The following is a 22105-nucleotide window of genomic DNA, read 5'->3' as shown; positions in this document are numbered from 1 at the left end:
GGGCTGTGGTCACCCCGTCCTTCACCACTGTCACTGTGTGAGCCACCACACACTCACTTTTAGTCTGGAGGTTGGGCGCCAAGTAGCCCACAAAGTCAGGGAGCTGATCCACAGGCCCGGGCGGGGATACAGTCACGGGCACCAGCTTCTCGCTGAGGGGGGGCAATGTCACAGCAGTTGCAATAGAAACGTTACAACACTCAGGGATCAAATCTTTGGCACTCAGAAGGGGAATTACAGTGTCTTTCAGTAGCAGTCTGCCTCGAGCAAAATCCAAAAGGGCGTGGTTGGAGGCGAGAAAGTCCAGGCCTAATAGTCCCGCTTGTGTGGACTCTCTAAGCACATAGAACACCTGCTGCCAAGATTCACCTCCCAGGTGCAGAGTAGCGGTTACAGTGCCCAAGGTGTCGAGCATCTGGCCATTTACAGCACGAGCAGCAATAAAGTCAGCGTTCAAAGGCCGCCTACGCAGTGCCGGAACAGCCATGCGCAACTCTGCACTGATGAATGACTCTGTTGATCCTGAGTCCACCAACATGTTGACTTCCATGCCTTCAATGTTTCCCCTCACGTATGAGGTGTGCCGCTGCTCTGTTGTGCCCCGCATCTGAGCATTGCTTGTAGAGGGGACAAATATTTCACTCACCATTGGGCCCGTAGATACGGTAGCTGGTGTTTGGGCCGCAACATCAGCTACATCTCTTTTCCCGACTGGTTGGCTGGGTCTTCCCTCTTGGGGGAGAGAAAACGCACTCCACGCCTCCTCTGTGGTTCCTCATCAAAAGGACCCCTAGCCGATTGGGGACTCCGCCGCGTCGGAGAGGCTGCTCGGTTATTGCAGGGCACCCGGGCATCCCACCTTTCCTCGGGTCCCCACACAGCTCTCCGTTCGCGCCAGCCGCGGTCAGGTAAACGCCCTCTCCGATCATCTCTGGGGCAGCGTAACTGGCAGCCCTGCTCCCCACAAGCACACTGACACTGACCTTCTCGTCCTGGTGAGGAGGTTCTCAGCCTGCCTCTCCCATCACTGGATCTCAGTCGGTTATTTTCCTCTGCCAGATGTCTCATTTCCATCCTCAACTCTCTCATTTCCTCATGAAGTCTGTCCATAGCTCTGTACAAACCACCTCCATCCGATATGGAGTGCACCATAGCAGCTGCACCCCCCCCTGTTCGTGACATCTGGCCCTCAAAGTCGGATCAAGTCCAGCCAGAAACCTGCGAAATTTCTCCTCCTTCTGAGCTATGTCACCATAGCCAGGGAACGCTTCTTGAACTAGCTTGCTTATTTCTGCTGCATATAATTCCAAACTCTCACCTGAAGCACGTGGACGAGCAGAGAGGTTAGCCCGAAAACAATCCAGAAAATGTCTTTGTCCAAATGCTTCCTGCAACCTCTTCTTCACTGCAGGATAGTCGGCCTGAACAGCCGCTGGCAGGCTATCCCACAAGAGAAAAGCAGCTTTGGTCAGTCGCGTCGGCAAAATCCTCGCCAGTTCGTAATCACAGTCACCTCCAACGCCGCCGACCAGCGCCTTCACAGCGACCTCATATTGCCTGGCCCAGGGAAAGCTTTGTTTCTCCTCTCCCGCGAAGGGCGGCGGCAGTTCAATCCTCACATTGCCTGCGAATGGCCTTTCCCTACGCCGCTCTCCGCAGTCCAGGGGGTCCTCGTCATACTTCCACATCTTGCCGCGTGTTATTGTCTTCATGCATGTAATTCCTGCCTACCCTCACTACTTACTACAACCGCCTGGCGAAACCGCGGCATGAACTCCCCGACTCGTGCTAGCCTAATACTGTACAACGTGAAGCTAAGCGTGTTAGCAGTGGCTAACATGAGCTAACTAACTGAAACTTTCAGAAACTACCTCGACAGTCTCACAAACTACACTTTGTCTTCGGCGGACGTCATAGCAAAACGGCCACCGCTGCCACCAATGTAACCGAGCGGTTATAAGTTCGCCTACACGTTTGATGTGACTACCAAAATAACAACACGGAGGTTCCGTTGTCTGAACCAAGACGGGACATCTTTATTATTCTTTTTTTTCGTCTCTTGCACATTGTTGAACCGGAACAGCATCACAACTTCCGTTTCTCCCCCACTTCAAAATAAAAGCCTCTACTCCACAAAGTAGCTTACATAACCAAACATTTTGACCATAGACAATTAATAGAACATCTCATATTCTCTACTTTATACTTTTATTACAAAAACCTTGCATCGACATCTTAAGAATGAAAATAATAAGTTTACTTCTACACTTGACCACGTCCTTCTAGAATTCCACAATGGGTCATAGATAAAATGTGAAACAACATTAGCTCATTGAAGCCAACAAAAGTTTTCATTTCACACAACCGACATTAAATTCTAATATTGGAGTTGCAAGATTTTCACGCAATGACAATATGTGAATACTACATTTAACAAAGCCTAACTGGTATAAAAAATCAACAGCACACAATCAGTAACTGTGTGTTATGCAACTGCAACCATCAGATCTGTATGAAAAGGAACAGAACAATTATCATCCAAAATAACATAAAACATAAAAACATCACGGTCGGGAGCTAGCAAGCAGGTGATTAGCTAACCAGCTAACATTAGCTCAACCTACGACTGAAAGTGCTACTTGTGAATTAAGTTACTATTTCTGCATGTACGTGTCAGTTACTTTAATATTACATGCTGGTAGTGCTTACAGTCAAAATACATGTTACTGAGTCATTGAAACTAATTTTAAAACATTAAACATGGAAATATTGATCACAACGTTGCTCACATGCATCTACATCTAGCTTGGAAGTGTTTCCTTTTGCTAGAGGCACGTAACCCACCAGGTGGCTCCAAAACTACATAATGTAACACAAGCATATCAATTTTGTAGAAATTCACAAGCGATTATTTTTAACTCTGTTACACATGTAGGTTGAACGTGGCAGAGGGGCTAATTTTTTCCAATTTTGTAGGCGAGTCATTTTGCCACGCCCAATGGCGAAACCCATTAAATAAGAAATTTTTCACCACTTCTGACATGTGTGCAAGGTTTGGTGAGTTTTCGAGTATGTTTAGGCCCCCAAAATTGAGTTTACTTTGCAGAGAAAAGAAAAAAAAATCCTTACAGTTTCAATAGGGACCTCGCTCGGGTCCTAAAAATGTTTTTTTTAAATAGACAGTCATCAGTCATCTAGCAAGGTGACTACTTCTACCTCTGGAAAAGTTTAGAGGCTTGGAAATTCAGACCTGTCGTAAGCTTGAGGGAAAGCACACACATGCCATTTCCTTACTAGTAGGCGTGTCTGAAAGAACAGCTTTCACTTCTGTCTGGCTGCTGCACCTCGCTGAACTAAGTCCTTCTTGAGAGATGAGTTTCTACAGTGATGCGTCCACCGAAGACATGACTGACGAGTTAGAGACTTTGTGGTAAGACAGTCTAGACTATTAAAACTTTGATGTAAGCCTCTGTTCTGTTTTATACACGTTGAGTTAACGTTAGAGAAGACTATAAGCTGCTAGCGAACGAGTCACGAGCACCTTTTCCTGTTACCTGCCAGACCCCATACCAAAATTAGGCAATTCAAAGTATTCTTGTTATTCTTACCTTGTCACAAACGCACTTTTTGCTAAAGGTATGCTTTACAAAACTACGACGGCGTATTCGGGCCATTGTTATGTAACAAATAACTTTTAAAAAATGCAAAATAAAAAGTCTAAATAATTAAAATAAATAACAAAACGGATCTTCTCTGGGATTAAAATGGAAAATGTATGCGGAAAAACTCGTGCGTTTTATGAGTTGTTTTCAGTCATTAATAACAGGATACAAGAATCAGTGAAGACATAAGCGACAGTTAGGCAGAAAGTAAGGAAGTTGAGATCAGATTGCTGTTATTATTGCTGCCAGAGTAATAAGAATTTAATAACATCAGAAAGCACGCTACGCTGTGCTGTCTTGTTGTAGATTCAGTTTTCTGGTGTGACACACAGAGCTCTCTCACCGGGGAAAGTTAACGTTAATGAACATCATAGAAACAACCAGCAGATTTAGTTGTCACAGTTCTGAGGTGTTGATGTTTGGTGTTTCTCGTTTCCCGTTTTACTTCTTAGTTGTCTGCCCCTGGTGTCATGGTCTTGTTTTACTTCCTGTTTCTGTCTCACTGATTGTCAAAGTGGTTTCACCAGTGTGTCATTATTTTCACCCCTCCGGGTGTATTTAGTTTGGTCATTCCTTTCTCTCATTCATTATTTCATTTCTGTTCATGGCAGCACCTCTCCTTCGTCATGTTTCTGAATTAGCCTGACTCATGTCATTTAGATCCATGGACTAGCCCATTCTCCTATTTTTTTATGGACTATCACACCTTTAAGTGTTCACTTGTTTGTTTAAATAAAACTAACTCACCGTATCCAGTTTGTATGTATTTGGGCCCTAAACCCCTTTCTCCTGTGAGCTGAACGTAACATTATTTGCCACTTTTCTTGCATCCCTGCCCGCACGGACTAAACACATGGTTTCCTAGAAATTCTCTCCTCACTGTGAAACAAACTGGACAAACTTCAGCTACTGGTGGGGAAAAACAGACTTTTATTAAGCTTCCGTTCTATTTTTCACGTAGCTGTGTGGATTGACATCAGACTCTGATATCAGGCAGTGATGAAACTAAACTGTTCTAAATTTAATTCATTTAACACACTCAAAAGTGTTACAAACATTGTTCTAAATTAACTTCAAAAAGCAACAAAACAAAAAATCCATTCATGCCATAAAATGTGCTCAATTACTGTTGAAAGACTGAATCTCAATATTGAGGCTACTCATCAATTAATTTCAATAGGCCTACCAAACTATTTAGCCTCACATAAGGAAAAATTAAACCCATTTATTTTAAAGGCTGTGACAGGCTGTGTGAAATGGACTTGAGCAAATAAAACACATTTCAAAGCCGTAAGAAGGCTTGCTGTAAAAACCTACAATAAATTAGTAGCTCACAGGGCTTTTCATGGTCATGCTTTTCTTTTTCATGGTCATTTGCATAGTAATTTATGTGGCTCGTGCATGTGCGCTCAATTTCACATTGATTGGGATAAAGGACCTGGCGTATGCCTGGTTTCATACATGTGGATATTTCTGTGCGTACGTACTTTTTAAATTCTGAGTACGCCATCTTTCAGTGTGAAATCTGCGCAATCTTTTATACATGAGGCCCCTGGACGACTCAGGAACACCACCATCATTGAGTCCATCCTTACCTACTGCATCACTATCTGGTACACTGCTGCCACTTCCAGAGACAAGGGCAGACTACAGCGTATTAACCTACACACTGAGAAGTAGGTTGTTCTCTGTGCACCACTCTGCAAAACTGTCGATTTCCTCCCGATATGAAGTCTCATCGTAGTTTGAAATCCGGCTGATGATGGGGGAGTGTCGTCTGCAAACTCTGAAAAAGTGTTCTCTCCATGTCGGGGATTGCAGTCATGGGTGTACAGCATAAACAGAAGGGGGCTGAGCACACAGCCCTGGGGGCTCCAGTGTTGAGCAATAGAGTGGAGGAGGAGTCCAGACTAGACACCACAGACTTTTTAGGTACAGGAACGATGGTGGCTGTCTTGAAGCAGGTGGGAACCCTCTCCTGAGACAGTGAGATGTTGAAAATGTCAGTAATAACATCAACTAGCGGATTGGCTCAGGTTTTTAGTACACGGCCAGGAATGTTATCAGGCCCAGCTGATTTACTCATATTCACTCTCAGCAGGACTCTCCTCACATCTGCTGTGGATACTGACAGGGGCCGGTCCTCTGGAGGTGGAGTAGACTTTACAGCTGACTCCTTGTTGAGGAGATCAAAGCGAGCATAAAAGGTGTTAAGTTCATCTGGTGATGTGGCCTCACACATGATGGGGGAGCTCCTGCTTTTGCAGCCTGTGATGTTTTTGATGGCCTGCCACATATCTTTGGTGTTGCGGTCTCTCTCCAGTCTCTGCTGATGTCTCTGCCTCGCCTCACACATTTGCTGATATATTGTGTCAATGATGATGTATATTCCTCAGGCTGATGTCATTCTCCTGGGTGGTGGCCTCTCTGAGCATGTGCCAGTATGTGAAATCAGAAAAGTCCTGCAGAGCTGCTGTAGCCTCATCTGTCCAACATTGCATCAGTGACTTCAATCAGTGGGTGAGACTGTACTAGTATAACAGTCTTCTATGAGAGCTTTATAATCCAGTAAACACGCAGAAACACTCCAAAGGTGACAAGGCTCTCCATGTACAAGCTCCAGACAGTTTACACTGTGGAAATAAATCTGTAACTGCTTTTAAAATATGGACATAAACTTATTTAGATGCCATTCCATTTGTTAATCTGTGGGCATCAATGTGTTTTTTTACACAAGTCTTAATGCAAATAATTAACTTTCACATCCCTTTACTAGTTTCCTTTTCTTTTGTTTTACAGTCTGATGTTTAGTTGATACTATTACTTGTGCATACTTTCAGCTACACAAGCCATTCAAATGTCAAAATGTTCAGCTCTTTAATGACAGTTCTACTTCATTCCACCTTTTTACTGCTTTTTCTTCAAGAACTTGTGAATGCAGCTTTGACATTATTACAGCTAAGCTTCAAGCTTTTATAGCAATATATTTAGTTTGTAGCTTTAAGCATTATTAGGTAATGCAGGTCAGCTTCCAACTTCAGCAGTGCAGTGCTATGCGAAGTGTCAGCCTTTTCAGGTAACTCATTTGAACTTCCAACTTTGTCTTTGTATTACAATTTAGCTTCCAGCTTTTTTAGTGACTTATTTCTTAGCCTTCTTTTAGTCTCTTTAGTTAGTGCAGTTCAGCTTTAGGTCGTTAAGCAGTGCTTTGCGTGTCAGCTTTTAGCCTTGAAACTCATTTTCTGCAGGAAATGCAAATTTTTTTTGAAAACCTCTTGAAGGCCTGTTCTTTGTCATTGTACCTACAAATAGAATGCAGGTGCACGTCAGGCAAAAATACAGACACTTTCCTGCTAGTAATAAGCCGCATATTGATTTTTGTTTTATTACTAGGCCTATTTAAAATCGGATCTGATTGCAGAGCTGCGCGCAGCCCATCTATTCGCGCAGCACCTCTTCTTTCTGTCTCTGTGTGTGTATGCTGGGAGTTTGGTGGTATAGAGCGTGGTGAGTGGCTGAGATTTTTGTGAGTGATTTCAAACTTTTCTCCTCTCTCTTGCTGTGTGAATGTTTTGCAGCTGTTGTGCTTTGTGTTAGTGTAGCTAGTTCAATTCAATTCAATTCAATTTTATTTATATAGCGCCAAATCACAACAACAGTTATCTCACAGCGCTTTTCATAAAAGAGCAGGTCTAGACCGTACTCTGTGATGATATTTACAGAAGCCCAACAGTTCCCACCAAGAGCAAGCACTAGGCGACAGAGGCAAGGAAAAACTTCCTTTTAAGAGGCAGAAACCTCGAGCAGAACCATGGCTCAGGGTGGGCGGCCATCTGCCTCGACCGGTTGGGGTGAGAGAGAGAGAGAGAGAAAGAGAGAGAGAAGAGAGTGAAAGAGAGAGAGAGAGAGAAAGAGAGAGAGAGAGAGAGAGAGAGGGATGTAAGGAGAGAGAGAGGGGAGGGAGGCAGCCTACACAATATACACACAGAGGTACAGACAGCGAAGGTAATGTTGCTATAAACTAAATGAAAAATGGTACAGATATTTATAATAGTGTTAATGGTAACCATCGTAATGTTAATGATTATAATAACAATAAGACTAGCAACAATAGTCGTTGCAGTAGAGGGTGTCGAGCAGGAACACGGGGGCAGCAGGCGACCCGCAGCCACAGATCCAGACTCCACAGCTCCAGAGCCAGAAAACCTGCAGGAAGTGATAGGAGGAGAGAGGAGAGGGACGAGAAAGCACAAGACTACCAGAAAGGGGAGAAGTTGTGTTAGTAACATGCAATAATGGGATAAGGTTGCATACAGAGGGAGAGAAAGTAGAGGAGAGAGGAGCTCAGTGCATCATGGGAAATCCCCCGGCAGTCTAGGCCTATAGCAGCATAACTAAGGGATGGTTCAGGACTACCTGAGCCAGCCCTAACTATAAGCTTTATCAAAGAGGAAAGTCTTAAGCCTACTCTTAAATGTGGAGATGGTGTCTGCCTCCTGAACCCAAACTGGAACCTGGTTCCACAGGAGAGGAGCTTGATAGCTGAACGCTCTGGCTCCTAGTCTACTTTTGGAGACTCTAGGAACCACAAGTAACCCTGCATTCTGGGAGCGCAGTGCTCTGGTGGGGTAGTAAGGTACTATGAGCTCTTTAAGATAAGATGGTGCCTGACCATTAAGAGCTTTGTAGGTAAGAAGAATGATTTTAAATTCTATTCTGGATTTTACTGGAAGCCAATGCAAAGAAGCTAAAACAGGAGAAATGTGATCTCTTTTCCTGGTTCCTGTCAGAACACGTGCTGCAGCATTCTGGATCAGCTGAAGAGTCTTAATGGACTTTTTCGAGCAGCCTGATAATAAGGAATTGCAGTAATCCAGCCTAGAAGTAACAAATGCATGGACTAGTTTTTCTGCATCATTTTTAGACAGGATGTTCCTGATTTTCGCAATATTACGTAGGTGAAAAAAGGCGGTCCTTGAAATTTGCTTAATGTGGGACTTAAACGACATGTCCTGATCAAAGATAACTCCAAGATTCCTCACAGTGGTGCTGGAGGCCAAGGCGATGCCATCCAGGGAAACTATATCTTTAGATAATGCGTCACGGAGGTGCTTAGGCCCCAGAACAATAACTTCAGTTTTATCTGAGTTTAACATAAGAAAATTACAGCTCATCCAGGTTTTAACATCCTGAAGGCACATTTGAAGTTTAGCTAACTGATGAGTTTCATCTGGCTTGATCGATAGATATAACTGAGTATCATCTGCATAACAATGAAAGCTTATGGAATGTTTCCTGATAATATTGCCTAAAGGAAGCATATATAAAGTGAAGAGGATTGGTCCAAGGACAGATCCTTGAGGAACTCCATGAGTAACTTTGGCGTGCATGGAGGACTCATCGTTAACATGTACAAACTGAAATCGATCTGATAAATAGGACTTAAACCAGCTTAGAGCGGTTCCTTTAATGCCAATGAAATATTCCAGTCTCTGCAATAGGATCTGATGGTCAATGGTATCAAATGCAGCTAGTGTGTGTTTGGTGGGCGGCAGACCAGTCCCTGTCTCTGAGGCATGGAGTGTGGGTCCAGCCCCTCCCATCGGTTCAAGTGGAGGCGGTTCACCTGGCTGTGGGACACGCCAACCTCTCCTGTGCCTACAGGATGAACAGAGGTGTGGTAGTTTTCCGTAAAGAGGAGCGTTTTGTGGCTGAGTTAATAGCGAGTGGTGTGTCTGTGAACGGCGCCTATCTGCAGGTATCCGTGCCATCCACCTGGGTCACCGGTGTTCCCCCGTTCATTTCTAACGAGGCATTGGAGGAGCTGCAGTGCTTCAGTAAGTTGGCGAGGGGCTTTAGGACTGTAGTGATAAGAGTGATAAACTATGTCCAGTCTTTCAGTAGACAGATGTTCATGTTTCTGAACTGTCAGTCACAGATGCTGGATGTCCTTCAGAGTAAAACACGGGGAGGGACAGTACATGGTGTACGCTGGCACTCTCTGAATGCATCTCTGTTGCAGACTCACAACCACACAGGAGAGTTCTAGAGGAAATAAACAACTTTGTGGATGAAACTTCAGGGAAATCTGAAGTTTGCGTATGTTCCAGATGTAGAGAAGTCCATTAAAAGAGTGATGTCCTTGCAGAGAGTGGTGGGTGTTGATCTGTTTGAGTGAAGGGTTTGAAACGGCTGGTGCGCAAAGCCACCTTATGGTCAGCAGGGGGAGCTCTGAGTGCTAAAGAGCACACTGCAATGAAACCAAACGGAGTGAGTGAGCAGGGCTGGAGGGAGAACTATACTTTTCTTCTTTATGAGAGCCTTGTAAACATTTCTGTGGCCTCACAAACAAAGTGACTGGTGGATTTGTGTCAGAATCTAAAAACAAAAAAACAATGGAAACCGCCATTTTTCGTTTTTGGCAATTCATTTTATCCTTATTCCTTTATGAACAAAGAATGAAGAAAGTCTGTGAATTTCAGTCCATTTGTTTTTTGTCACGTGGTCTATTCCTTTTTTGGAAGCGAAAGTAACAGGTAAAACATTTAAAACAAAAGATTGCACATGTATCGTGTAGTTAGCAAGGTGATTATAGTTTACTAAAACTAAACTAAAATAACGTTATTTTGAAACATTAACTAAAACTGGATGTGAAAAAACATTATAGGTAGCTGAAATAAAAATAACAACTAATAAAAATTACAATACAGGGCTCTACAGTGCCACCATTTTGCTCACATATGCCACTAAAAATCGATACGTGCGAACCGGAACAATGATTTACGAGCACTTAGTTACTACACCATATTGATGTGCTCGTCAATTTCCCTTTGTGTCAACTGACCAATTACAGCCTGGATGGGGCGGGACATAAAAATGGTTTGACCTGCTCCTGCATGAATGGTTCTGATTATTGATGAGATAGTAGCATTAACTAATTAAGAAGGCCATTTTTCTTGCACAAGGATTTAATGACTGAAATCATGAGACTGCTGTTTTGTCCAATTAATTTAATACAAGTGGTGAGCCAGCCTATATAGTATATACTATTACATAAAATGGTAAAATTAAATAATTATTAACATACTAACAGTAACAGTAACAAGATTAAATTTAAACAATTTATCTAATGTCATTATAATAAAAAAATGCAGATTTCCACTGCAGAGGATGCCAGTGTGCCAGTATGTGCTCTTTCTAGCCTCCTGAGAGCAACACAGGAGAGAGAGAGAGAGCGCTCAAAGTTCCTGTTAAATGTTCTTGCCAACAGGAAGCTGTTTTTTTTGAGAGTTATACCATAAACCCAACTGGAAGTCAGCCACTTTGAATTGAATAACTAACTGGCACCCCAACCAAATTTTGTGAGATGTTTTCGACACGTCACCAGTGTGATTTTTGCATTGATAACTCCAGTTTTTTGCATTGGACATTTTAAAGGCCTCAAATATCTGTTTAAATAATTGAAATTGACGCAGGAAGTGCAATATGCCTCACTTCCTGTTAAGCAAAATCTCATTTAAAAAAAAGCAGAAATGTGGTCTTTGTAATAAGAGCAATAATCCCACCACATCTCATCTCATCTAAGATCAAAGAAACTTTGTCCAAAACCTATTGTTTGTTTAGGGGAGCTATTGAGCCCCCTGGCCACGCCCAGGCTCAATCACTACAGAACACTGCAATTTTCAGCAGTTCTGATGTGTGTGCAAACTTTCATGACCTTGCAGTTATCTTAAGGCCTTGAAAAATGCGTTTCCAAGGGAGAAGAATAATAATCCCAGCAAAAACAATAGGTTCCTTGCACTTTAGTGCTTGGGCCCCAAATGTACAGCAGGAGTCGGTAAGTTTTTAATCGGAGCAATTTTTTTATCCATTAGATGGTGGGTGAGAATATATAGCATAATATTTAATATTGGTTAGTTTAGTTGGTAAATTGCAGGACTCTCACCTGGATGTTTGCATGTTCCATACCATGTTGGGTTGAATATTTACCCCTCTGTGGCGGGACAGGAGACCAAATGCCAAAAGAAATGGGAGTATATGATAAAGAGTTTTGTGCAAGGGGCCAGTTAGACCTGTTTGGGAATTAGAAAATCTGTATATAGATATGTATGTAGGAATGACATAAGATTAAGTATTGTAATAAGACAGGAGATTTAATCAGTGAAGAAATTAGTTAGATGGAAAGTAAATATCAAGAGTGTGTTCAGATATTTACAGATGGATCAAATGATCTGCAAAAAGATGCTGCAGGGTCTGCAGCTGCTGTGCCTAGTAACCAAGTGGGATTTAGCAAGAGAGCATTTCATTGGCAAACCATGTTGATGGCATGGAAATGAAAGAGCAGATAAATTGTAAAGATAAGTTGGCAAAATAATCAGTAAAAAATTGAATTGTTAAAATCAATATTAAATGATCAAAATCACACACAAGGCACAGTGTGGAGAAAGGTAAATCAGCTGTGGCAACAGCACAGGGATAACGCAGTAAAAGGAAACCTCATCCAAAACAGCAGGAAATGTTTTTTTAAGGACATCTGGACTGGAAAGACTGCTCTAAGATGAATGAACTGAAGCAGAAAGAAAGCTGAAGGTGGCAGTAATGCCACATTGTGGATGCCAAAACCTCGAAGAAGAAGAAGAAGAAGAAGAAGTTGTTAGTGAGTGCATCCCAGGGATGTAACGTTATAGCGTGTCCCTGTGAACGAATGACACTGCATGTTCACTCGCTATGAGACTAAGAGCTCAACTGAACTGACCTAAAATGAACAGATTGCTTCAGGAAGCCATTCAGTTTGTTCAACCAAAAGATTTGTTTTTTTAAATGAAATGTTTGCGAACGTCACAACACTAGTTAGGGGATAAGGCTAGGTGCAGGGATGTTAACCAGTGTTAGATCCTAACTGGTTTTCAAATTAACTGGTTGCCGTGTTTGGGTCTGCCTCATTTGGTCACACATTCACAAACATTCCTGGCAATTTAGAAGTAGCATCTCCTATCTACTGCAGCGAATATGACTGTAAAAGTGAGCACTACAGTATAGCCATCTACAAAGGCGTAAAGCTCGTAATAAAACACAGTATTGATGAGCACTTACTGGCAAGTAAAGAGGTCTGCCTCGTATTTTGCTATAGTATAAACACAAAATGAGTGTGAAATATTTTGTCATGAATCTATTTTTTGTCTGCATTCCATACAGAGCAGTCATTATACTGTACATCTCACAAAAAATTAAGAGGAGAAAAGGGTTGTGTCATGCTGCTGTAGCAACATGAACTGAGTTATTTATTTTGTCAAAGGTGGTACCATTATGACCTGTCCCGCCATGCTGCAGAGGCCCTCCTCTTGTCCAATGGAACTGATGGAAGTTATCTCCTGAGAAACGGTAATGAGGGACCAGGCTGCTTCGCCTTGTCTGTCAGGTCAGTCTGCCTGTAACACCATCATTCTATATGAAAGAAATGCTTTTAGACAGTTGAGTGACCAGGGTTGGGGAATAACAGATTACATTTAAAGGTGTTATGTAGTCAGGATACAAAAATTAACGGAATACAGTTACTTTAAGTACAGAAAAGAAGATGTAATCAGATTACAGGTACATTTTGTAAAAACGGGGATTACTTTAAGATCAAAGTTTCCATGAAACAGAAAGCAGAGTGCTATTTGCTATTTATGTGGTTCCTGTAAAAACACAAAGCTATGGAGGAATTTGTCACAGATATTAATTGACGTGTAGCCAGAAGTTGAATGTGGTTACTCTTCATGGAGACTCTGTGCGGACTGATTCCAGCTCCCAGTGAGTGAACATGGCAGAAGTTAATGAATTAGGTCAGATATTCAGATTAAAATCACCATTTTAGAAAAAGTTCCTGTGTGGCTGCTTGTGATTCAGAAACATTTAACATAAACTTTGGCTTCTTTTGTTAAGTGAAAAAGAGAGGTTTTGCTCAGAGAGTATAGTGCATTGCAGTGGGTATAGTGCCGTGCAGAGAGCGCAGTGCAATGGATATAGTGCAGGGCAGAAAGCGCAGTGCAGAGAGTATAGTGCAGTGCAGTTGGTATAGTGCATTGCAGTGGGTATAGTGCAGTGGGTATAGTGCAGTGGGTATAGTGCAGTGCAGAGGGTGCAGTGCAGTGGGTATAGTGCAGCGCAGAGAATGCAGAGAGTATAGTGCAGTGCAGAGAGTATAGTGCAGTGCAGTGGGTATAGTGCCGTGCAGAGAGTGCAGTGCAGTGGGTATAGTGCAGTGCAGAGGGTGCAGTGCAGTGGGTATAGTGCAGCGCAGAGAGTGCAGAGAGTATAGTGCAGTGCAGTGGGTATAGTGCCGTGCAGAGAGCGCAGTGCAGTGGGTATAGTGCAGACAGTGCAGTGCAGTGGGTATAGTGCCGTGCAGAGAGTGCAGTGCAGTGGGTATAGTGCCGTGCAGAGAGCGCAGTGCAGTGGGTATAGTGCCGTGCAGAGAGCGCAGTGCAGTGCAGTGGGTATAGTGCAGTGCAGAGGGTGCAGTGCAGTGGGTATAGTGCAGCGCAGAGAGTGCAGAGAGTATAGTGCAGTGCAGTGGGTATAGTGCCGTGCAGAGAGCGCAGTGCAGTGGGTATAGTGCAGACAGTGCAGTGCAGTGGGTATAGTGCAGCGCAGAGAGTGCAGAGAGTATAGTGCAGTGCAGTGGGTATAGTGCCGTGCAGAGAGCGCAGTGCAGTGGGTATAGTGCAGACAGTGCAGTGCAGTGGGTATAGTGCTGTGCAGAGGGTGCAGTGCAGTGGGTATAGTGCCGTGCAGAGAGTGCAGTGCAGTGGGTATAGTGCGGTGCAGTGGGTATAGTGCCGTGCAGAGAGCGCAGTGCAGTGGGTATAGTGCAGAGAGCGCAGTGCAGTGGGTATAGTGCCGTGCAGAGAGTGCAGTGCAGTGGGTATAGTGCAGAGAGCGCAGTACAGAGAGTATAGTGCATTCCATCTGATGATAGATTTGATTACAATATTAGACTTTGAACAAACCAAAATGATAATAGGTAAAACTAAATAAGTTTGCTGCTGCAGCTTCTTTTTCTGCCTTGATTTTAACATTGACCATATAGTAATCAATGACTGTCATCATGTTTCGTTCTGTTTACATCGTGCAAAATCCCCCAACACTGGATATACTTTTTCAATCATGAGGTTACACACAAAGTACACAGGTGAAAAAGGCATTCGACTTGGAGACACTTGGCTACATGCACGTGCTGTTAAAAGCAAGTGTGTCACAAGCCTCTGCTATTTCGAGGATAAGAAACAATCTAAGAAATACTAATCTTCTTTGATCTGGATCTCTATTTCACCATTCAACTTACTCTGTACACAAAGGTCCCACTGTAGAAAGTTCTTAAGATTTGTGCATGTGAATGACTTTGAAAGTGCAACATTAAATGTTGTTTGTTTGTCATTTCACACAGGGCAAAGGATTCCGTCAAGCATTTTCACGTGACACGCAAAGACAATGGCTATGTGTTTGGGTTTAACGAGTTTGCCACCCTTCAAGATTTTGTCAATCACTTTGCTAACCAGCCTCTGCTGGGCAGTGACACAGGTATGCAGAGCTTTACTAACAGACTTTCTGCATGTTACCAGCTTACACAGTAAAACCACATATTGCTCTGTTTGCTCTCTTTCTGGTTCAGTGCGTTCACAGCAATGTCAAGCCTCTAAGTGGTGATAGTAGAACTCACTTGTTCCAGCACAAGTTTGTGTTACAAATGTGGGAAAGGCTCAAATAGAAACAGGCAATAGTTTGGGGTAGTGTCAGTAATCACATTAATATTAATAATGATTAAAGCTGCAAGCAGGGTTGGACAGGCACCTTCGCTGACTCGTCACTGGAGACCGGCTGACACGGCTCTGAAGTGGTCATTGAACTTATCCAACATGTGTGTTCATTAGCCTCTCCGAAAACAGCAGTATTGGCATGATCCATGACTGAATATTGGCACGTAGATGTCCTCAGGGTGGGACTGGGGCACAAACAACAGCCTCCTGTTTCATAGCAAATAATCCCTCACCACGGCAACAGCGTTAGAATAAAACACAAGCCCCATCATTAAGGTCTCGAGGCTTTTCTGCCAAAATGTGAGGTGGATCAGATCAACCTGCTAGGAGTGTAAAACATATAATTTCCTGTTGCCAGTAAGGTGGCGCTCTGACTGAATATCGTGTATGTATACAGTATGTCTTCAGGGTGGGATTCTTATCAAACGTGTAGTTTGGGATAGATTGCCCATATACAGTCCATTTACACACCTTCCTGTTTCATGGCGATGCATTGAAATTGGAAACTCTATTTGATGAATCTTAAAAAGTTCTCAAAAAGTTCTCAAATCTGTTGTACAACAGAGCCAGTACGTTTGATCTGTAGGACCTGGGTTCAGTTCCCAGCTTATAGCCTTTCTCACAGAGCCCAGACCAAAACATAAACCAAGTATATTCCATTTAATGTGCGCATCCTACTACCATAGCCTAACCAGCTATGAGGTCATCTTCATAATTATACAGTATGTACAAAAATACCCTATCAAATAAAAGTAAAAATATAATGTGATAGACTTTAAAAAAATCTGTTTCCTCTGCAGTTTGCTTTGCAGTTTTTAGTTTTGCTGCCCACGGTATTTGCTGAGCCTCTATAACCATGAAAGGAAATGGTTAAAGAAAACACCCAGTAGCCTATACAATAAAGATATCACCTGGACAGCTACAAGGACCAGTGCAGGTGGAAGTCTGAGAAAATAATTAATTGAATGGGGGAAGTTTAGATTTGATTTACATTTCTAATGAATGTTTTCACTGTTAACCATTTTCTAAAGACCGCTTGAGAGGCAGTTGAACTGGCAGGTGGGCGGTGCAGAAAATTGAAATATGGGAACTAATTAAAAGCATCAGAACAGCATCAAACTTTACTAAACAGCTGAGGCAAAAGTTGTAAAGGAAGACACTGTGCACATGTAAAGGAAGACACTGTGCACATGAAAAACATGCAAAGCAACAAAAATAATATTCAACATATCTTTACAGATATTATTCACACAGTAATCATGACATTACACATCATACACACTTGTTCTTAGTAACTATAATGGATTAAAGTTACATTTATTTTGTAATTAAATTACATAACAAAATAACGTGTGACTAGTTACTCCCTAACACTGCCTGTGAGGACAGTCGTAAGCTACATTTGAGATACATTTAATCTACTGTGTAATTTAGCGTGTTCTTTACCCAAACGCAGTGTTGAGCCCTGCCCACTTCAAGCCTTCACTGGATTATTGTGAATAAGCTCGATTAAAGAAACCAAAAATCTGGATCTCACTAATTTCATAACCCTGGTTACGGCCCTGCCTACCACACACTTGCAGTGTTGCAACACTTACAACACAAACAAGCATTGTTTTTAAAATCTTTCACATTTTCCAATTCAAAAAGAGAAAAGCCCCACAGGTCTGTGGTGTTGGATTTTCCTCTGTGGTGGTCTGACCTTTACCCTCCCCTCTGCCTCTGAACCAGGAACCCTCATCGTGCTGAAGTGTCCATACCCACGGCGTGTGGAGGAGCCATCTATCTACGAGTCTGTGCGAGTTCACACAGCCATACAGACAGGCCGCACAGAAAACGATCTGGTGCCAAATGCACCGTCGGTATGACACCCGCTTCACACACCTGATACCAAGTGATCCAAAGAGACCTCTGTGATGGGATGTGACCAATTCAATTTCTCTAAATGTTGATCGTACACTGTTACATTTCTTTACATGTTGAAGTGGTGCATGGGGCTCTAATAAGAGAGTGCGTTTAATCAAGATATCTTTGTATGCTCTAATGTAAGCTGCTTACAATAGCATGGACAAATTACTAGTTTATTACCTAGTAAAATGACTTCCTAAAATGGTTAACTGTATTATTTTAAGAAAAACTTTAGAAAAACACCTTCAGGAGTGACACAGCCACTGTATGAGAGTCAAGCTATCATATTGGAATTTAGAGTAACACCATGGCTATGTTAGAATGAATTACAATCCTAGCTAGATGTCATGTCTTCTACATGGATAATCAACCAGAGGCTGTGTTAGACTTTGTCAGGGTACTGGGCCATACACAATTCTGTCATAACCTATTATTACCTATCCATTTCATTTTTTAATGTTAATTACGGGAGATTGATGGATGTTGATCAATTGTCAGGACGCACATACTTTATTGTGAGCATGTGAAACACTCTCTTCATAGATAATTTGTTGAAGAGGGAAAACAAGGGGGATCGAACACACAAACCTCTGTAAAGCCTGGACTGAGCTAACTGGGAAACCAACATTTTTTTTTAAATTATCGATCTTATTGACCTACAGCATTGATAACACAACATGATAATTGCTGAGAGAGTGCTAGATATTCAGCTCTTCCTTAGAAATTAAGGAAAAACATAAAACTCTTACATCTCAGTTTCAACACATTCATTTCTAATATACACTATATTTCCAAAAGTTTTGGGTCACCTGCAACGTGAAGGTTAGTGACATCCCATTCTTAATCCGTAGGGTTTAATATGGAGTTGGCCCGCCCTTTGCAGCTATAACAGCTTCAACTCTTCTGGGAAGGCTGTCCTCAAGGTTTAGGAGTGTGTTCATGGGAATTTTGAACATTCTTCTAGAAGCACATTTGTGAGGTCAGGCACAGATGTTGGACGAGAAGGCCTGTGTCTGTGAGTCTTAGCGTCTTCCACTTTGTTATAATACCACTAACAGTTGATTGTGGAATATTTAGTAGTGAGGAAATTTCATGAATGGACAGATGCACAGATGGCAACCTGTCACGGTACCACGCTTGAATTCACTGAGCTCCTGAGAGCGAGTCATTCTTTCACAAATGAAGATTTTGAATTCACTCATTCAGAAGGATGTCCTAATACTTTTGGTAATATAGTGTATATCAAACCTGTGTGATGACGATAACTCTGTTTCAACAATTCACTACCACATCAGAGCCTATAAGCACCGTCCCCGGGAGTGAGTCGACTGGATAAACTGACATAATACAAACACACACATAGATTCCTCTCTTTATTAGAGAGATTTAATGTTCAAAAACAACTCCATCACAATAAATTGAATGCACAGAACTTAAGATGCTGTGTTTCTAAGGACTAGGAACACATACTTTTCATGTCACCACACAGTTTCCCCGTAACATTAGCTACCACCGACATGCTCGTTCTTCACTATGCACCGCATCAGTCCCTTGTTTTCACCTCGTTCATGAACCACATCACAGTTATTGGACTTTTTAAAGAAACTTCAGAAAAGCTCTGAATAAGTCTAGTAAATGGACAAGATAATTATAAATAATAAGATAATTTAGGCCTAGATCCAAGTTGTAATAGTCATTACTTCACTCACTGTAGAATAATTTTTCTATTAACACAAGTCATGTCTTTTTCAGCTGGGCACAAAGGAAGGCTATCTGGTCAAACAAGGAGCAATTGTGAAGGTAAGAGGAACTGCAGAGGTGTTCCACCAGCTGTTATCAGGAGTCTGTTTTCAGCTGCACTTCTGCGATTGCAGTTTAAAATGTTATGTGACTGTAGAGGAGCAGAACTCTCAGAAACATGTGGTTGTAAGTTTGGACACAGGCCTGACTTAGGTGATATTTAAAATACATCCACATTTACACCTTTTTGCAGAACTGGAAACAGAGGTGGTTCACACTCAACAGATATGAACTCAGATACTTCAAAGACAAAATGGTGAGTCTCTCTTCAGGTGCTATTTCACAACTTGACTTTTGAACTTTTGGTGACAGTGTGTGGCTAGAGCAGTTGTATTAGGTTTCAGCTACTTCAATTCAGTTTTATTTAGATAGTTCCAGTTCATAACAGAAGTTATCTCATGTCACTTTTCATACAGAGCAGGTCTTGACTGAACTCTTTGTGATATTATCAACAGAAACCCAACAGTTTGGACTGTTATTTCCATGTGCCATATGTTTTGTTGTATCTTACCTATTTGTCCAATGTTTGGACTGATGAAATAACTGTCTGGTAGTTTTTTAGTTTCTTGGGTCTTTGGTTAGTAATAATAATTATAATAATAATAATCCTTATTTGTAGAGCACTTTTCAAAAACAAGTTACAAAGTGCTTTAACAAGTGTAAAGAATAATACAAACAAGAGCATGAAAAATTAATATAAAATTAGTAAAATACAATAAAATAAAAGGGATAAAATAAAGTCAAATAAGATCGGGAAAGGCTCTCCTATAATTAAGAAGGGACTTAAAAGAGTTCACTGATTCAGCCAACCTGATTTCCTCGGGCAGGCTGTTCCAGAGCCTCGGGGCCCTGACAGCAAACGCTCTGTCCCCTTTAGTTTTCAGTCAAGACTCTGGAACAGATAGCAGACCTCTGCCCGAGGATCTCAAGGTACGTGCTGGTGCGTATGGGACTAAAAGGTCAGAAATATAACAAGGCGAGAGGCCATGAAGAGCTTTAAAAGTGATCAATAGAATTTTAAAGTCAATTCTAAAACATACTGGGAGCCAGTGTAATGAAGCTAAAATAGGAGTAATGTGGTCATATTTCTTTGTTCTGGTTAAAAGCCTGGCAGCTGAGTTCTGGACAGTCTGGAGTCCATCAATAGATTTTTGGGTTAAACAGGTGAAAAGGCTGTTGCAATAATCCAGGCGTGATGAGATGAAGGCGTGTAAAATGGTCTCGGTGTCCTTAAAAGTTAACATAGATCGAATTTTTGCTATATTTCTAAGTTGATAAAAACATGATTGAACAAATTTTGTGGTGTGCTGCTCGAAATTTAAATTACTATCAAACCAAACACCAAGGTTCATTGCCACAGGCTTAATGTGATTTACTAGGGAACCAGCAGATGGCAGTATCTGTAGTCCTGGTGTTCGTAGCTTGTACATGTTACTGTATATTACATGCACTCGTATTTGTCACATGCGGATTCTACCTGCTGAGACCCTATTCTCAAGCTTCAGATAGCTTATCAGGGTGTCCCATTTCACACATCACATTGTGTCATAAATTATTGTACTTTTACATTTGAACTGTTTTGTTATCACATCAGACTAACAACAACAGGGTCTGAGATTGTAGTATGTATGTGTAATCTGGACTGTCTCCGTTGCAGTGTGTGGAGCCCATACGAACTCTAGACTTGAGAGCCTGCTCTGCAGTCCAGTTTGACTACTCTCAGGATAGAGTCAACTGTTTCTGGTAAGTGATGGTCAGTCAGTGATATGCACTGATACGGTGTGTCATTAGGGAGTTTCCATAAATGTGTAAATTAAAACCCAACCCCCGGTGTCTGTTTCATCCTTCAATAGAAGCCAGTCTCTATCTTTAAATGAAGTAACGTGCCTTTAATTATTTTCTGCGGCTAAACTGAGCCCCATACACTATGGTCCCTGATAAATTAGAAAACCGAAAAGTGTGCATTTAAAGGACAGTTCTGATGGATTTTCATGTTGTAACCTATTACGTTCTGTAACATACTACTCAAATTGTCTTTAGTATGTGTAAAGAACAAAAAAATAGTCATGTGAAGTGTTGAGCATTGACACACCCACAGTGTCCCACTGATTAGCTTCCCTGTTCACCTCGAGACATTGGGGGCTCAGCCCAGCACAGTAATCTTTCATGTTTTAACACCCCCACCCTCCATTGCCGCCTACCCAAAGTATGTCTATAAAGCAACAGTAAATTATATATACACTCACCTAAAGGATTATTAGGAACACCATACTAATACTGTGTTTGACCTTCAGAACTTCCTTAATTCTACATGGCATTGATTCAACAAGGTGCTGAAAGCATTCTTTAGAAATGTTGGCCCATATTGATAGGATAGCATCTTGCAGTTGATGGAGATTGTGAATTTTATAATTACTATTGATAATAATTAACACTCAATACATTAAATTGGGGGGGGGGTCTGGGGGCCCTCCCCCTGAAAAGTTTGGGCTTTAAACACTTAATTTTCAGGATTCTGGTGAATTTCTTTGCACCAATTTATTGAGGAAATGTCTCAGGTGATAATTCAAAATAAGAATATATAGTGTAATATAATGCAGTAAGGCTGTCAGATATGTTTCTCCTGTAGATCAAACTTCTCATTTAATTTAATCCCAGCCGAGTCTACATACATGCAGGCATGCCTGAAGTCTTTTTAAATGTGCATATGGCACCTTTACACCTCAATGATAAATTAGCTTAATTAATCTGAATTCAGTTAAGAAATATTTATTGATGAAATATTCGGGTCAAGGGGTCCTCCCCCAGAAGATTTTGAGCATTAAACACCTGAATTCTGGAGACATTTTCTGCACCTATTTATGGTGGAAATGTCTTAGACAAAATTTAGGTGGCAGGTGAAAATTCAGAAAATAAAAATCTAATAGAATGTAATGC

At 41.8% G+C, this 22105-nt stretch overlaps 1 protein-coding gene across 1 annotated transcript in view; it reads left to right on the top strand.

Annotated features, from left to right (window-relative positions):
- The first annotated feature begins 3285 nt into the window (after positions 1-3285).
- The window catches only part of dapp1 (dual adaptor of phosphotyrosine and 3-phosphoinositides), a 33220-nt gene continuing 14400 nt past the window's right edge, over positions 3286-22105 (top strand). The window contains exons 1-7 of the mRNA XM_038728806.1: positions 3286-3430; positions 12958-13080; positions 15091-15224; positions 17192-17322; positions 19121-19168; positions 19362-19424; positions 20826-20911. Of these exons, the coding sequence (XP_038584734.1) occupies positions 3372-3430; positions 12958-13080; positions 15091-15224; positions 17192-17322; positions 19121-19168; positions 19362-19424; positions 20826-20911 (644 nt within the window). The 5' untranslated portion in view covers positions 3286-3371. The remainder of the gene's footprint in view (positions 3431-12957; positions 13081-15090; positions 15225-17191; positions 17323-19120; positions 19169-19361; positions 19425-20825; positions 20912-22105) is intronic.

Source organism: Micropterus salmoides, unplaced genomic scaffold, assembly GCF_014851395.1.
Source record: "Micropterus salmoides isolate LMB-PRFRI ecotype aquatic unplaced genomic scaffold, ASM1485139v1 Ms_hic_scaffold_19, whole genome shotgun sequence".
NCBI lineage: Eukaryota > Metazoa > Chordata > Actinopteri > Centrarchiformes > Centrarchidae > Micropterus > Micropterus salmoides.
This window is presented reverse-complemented; position numbering and strand designations above follow the sequence as displayed.